This window comes from Meleagris gallopavo, unplaced genomic scaffold (genome assembly GCF_000146605.3).
Source record: "Meleagris gallopavo isolate NT-WF06-2002-E0010 breed Aviagen turkey brand Nicholas breeding stock unplaced genomic scaffold, Turkey_5.1 ChrUn_random_7180001852235, whole genome shotgun sequence".
Lineage (NCBI taxonomy): Eukaryota > Metazoa > Chordata > Aves > Galliformes > Phasianidae > Meleagris > Meleagris gallopavo.
The window spans coordinates 768-2726 of record NW_011118978.1 but is presented as its reverse complement, the minus strand read 5'-3'; the positions used below and the strand labels follow the sequence as shown (position 1 = coordinate 2726).

General features: G+C 58.6%; 1 protein-coding gene and 1 long non-coding RNA gene across 3 annotated transcripts in view; one reads left to right on the top strand and one right to left on the bottom strand.

The window, feature by feature from the left end:
• Positions 1–384: 384 nt before the first annotated feature.
• Positions 385–1946, bottom strand: LOC109364383 (basic salivary proline-rich protein 2-like). The gene is made up of 2 exons (XM_019611026.2): positions 1476–1946; positions 385–1374 (listed from the first exon to the last, which is right to left on the bottom strand). Exons 1-2 carry the CDS (start codon positions 1719–1721, stop codon positions 706–708), a joined length of 915 nt encoding a protein of 304 aa, XP_019466571.1. The 5' UTR covers positions 1722–1946; the 3' UTR covers positions 385–705.
• LOC104915801 overlaps positions 1694–1959 on the top strand; it is a 1013-nt gene continuing 747 nt past the window's right edge. For both annotated transcript variants that reach the window (XR_004162328.1, XR_796463.3), the window contains exon 1: positions 1694–1735. This is a non-coding gene — a long non-coding RNA (uncharacterized LOC104915801). The remainder of the gene's footprint in view (positions 1736–1959) is intronic.

Here is a 1959-nt window from a genome sequence, read left to right as displayed (position 1 = left end):
CATCCACGTCCCCAAATTCTGTGTCCCCAACCCCATCCATGTCCCCAACCTCGTCACCCCAGTGTCCCCAAATTCATCCCCATGTCCCCAACCCATCACTGTGTCCCCAAACTGTCCCCAACCTCACCCCCATGTCCCCGACCCCATCCATGTCCCCAAATTTTGTGTCCCCAACCCCATTCCATGTCCCCAACCCCATCCAGGTGTCCCCAACCTCATCCATGTCCCCAAATTTTTGTGTCCCCAACCCCATTCCATGTCCCCAACCCCATCCAGATGTCCCCAAACCCACCCCCGTGGCCCCACACTTTGTCCCCACGTCCCCAACGCCAGCGGTGACGACGGTGACGCCGACGGAGCGGAGGAGGAAGAACAATTAAAAAATAAATAAATAGTTGCAATTTATTAATTGCACCGTTAATAAAAACGCAATTAATTAAACAACTCAAAATCTTGGGGATGTCCCGAAGACCTTGGGGACATCTTGGGGACCAGTGGGGACATCCTGGTGGCCTTGGGGACATCTTGGGGTCATCCTGAAGAACTTGGGGACGTCCTGGTGGCCTTGGGGACATCTTGGTGGCCTTGGGGACATCTTGGGGACCTCGGGACCATCTTGGGGTCATCCTGAAGAACTTGGGGTCATCTTGGGGACCATGGGGACGTCCTGGTGACCTTGGGGACATCTTGGGGACCTTGGGGACATCATGGGGACATCCTGAAGAACTTGGGGCCATCTTGGGGACCATGGGAACATCCTGGTGGCCTTGGGGACATCTTGGGGTCATCCTGAAGAACTTGGTGCCATCTTGGGGGCCATGGGGACGTCCTGGTGGCCTTGGGGACATCTTGGTGGCCTTGGGGACATCTTGGGGACCTTGGGACCATCTTGGGGTCATCCTGAAGAACTTGGGGCCATCTTGGGGACCGTGGGGACGTCCTGGTGGCCTTGGGGACATCTTGGGGATGATTGGGGACATGTTGAAGGCCACAGGGACATCTTGGGGACCTTGGGGACATCTTAGTGGCCTTGGGGACATCTTGGGGACCTCGGGACCATCTTGGGGTCATCCTGAAGAACTTGGGGTCATCTTGGGGACCATGGGGACGTCCTGGTGAGCGTGGGGACATCTTGAAGATCTTGGGGCCATCTTGGGGACCACGGGGACGTCCTGGTGGCCTTGGGAACATCGTGGGGATGTCCTGGTGACCTCGGGGACATCCTGGTGGACATCTCGAAGGCCATGGGGCCATCATGGGGACATCCTGGTGGCCTTGGGGCCATCTTGGGGACCATGGGGACGTCCTGGTGGCCTTGGGGACATCCTGGAGATGATGAGAACCCCTTGAAGACCACAGAGACGTCCTGATGACCACAGAGGACGTCCTGAGGACCATGGGGACATCTTGAGGTACATGGGGACATTTTGAGGTCCATGGGGACACTCTGATGACCTTGGGGACGTCCTGATGACCACGGGGACATCTTGAGGACCACAGGGGACATCTTGAGGTCCATGGGGACATTTTGAGGTCCATGGGGACACCCTGATGACCTTGGGGACATCCTGATGACCATGGGGACATCTTGAGGACCACAGGGGACAACTTGAGGTCCATGGGGACATCTTGAGGACCACAGGGGACATCTTGAGGTCCATGGGGACACCCTGAGGACCTTGGGGACACCCTGAGGACCTTGGGGACATCTTGAGGTCCATGGGGACATTTTGAGGTCCATGGGGACACCCTGGTGACCTTGGGGACGTCCTGGTGCCCTTGGGGACGTCCTGGTGACCACGGGGACGTCAGCGCAGGGCCAGGATCTCCTCGGCAGCCGTTCGGGCCAGGAGGTGGAAGCCAACGTGGAGGTGCTGCCTCCAGAAGCGACGGTCGCGGCCGTAAACGTGAGCGGGGTAACGGGGGCTGCCTGGGGGGGACCCCAAAATGGGTCGGTGG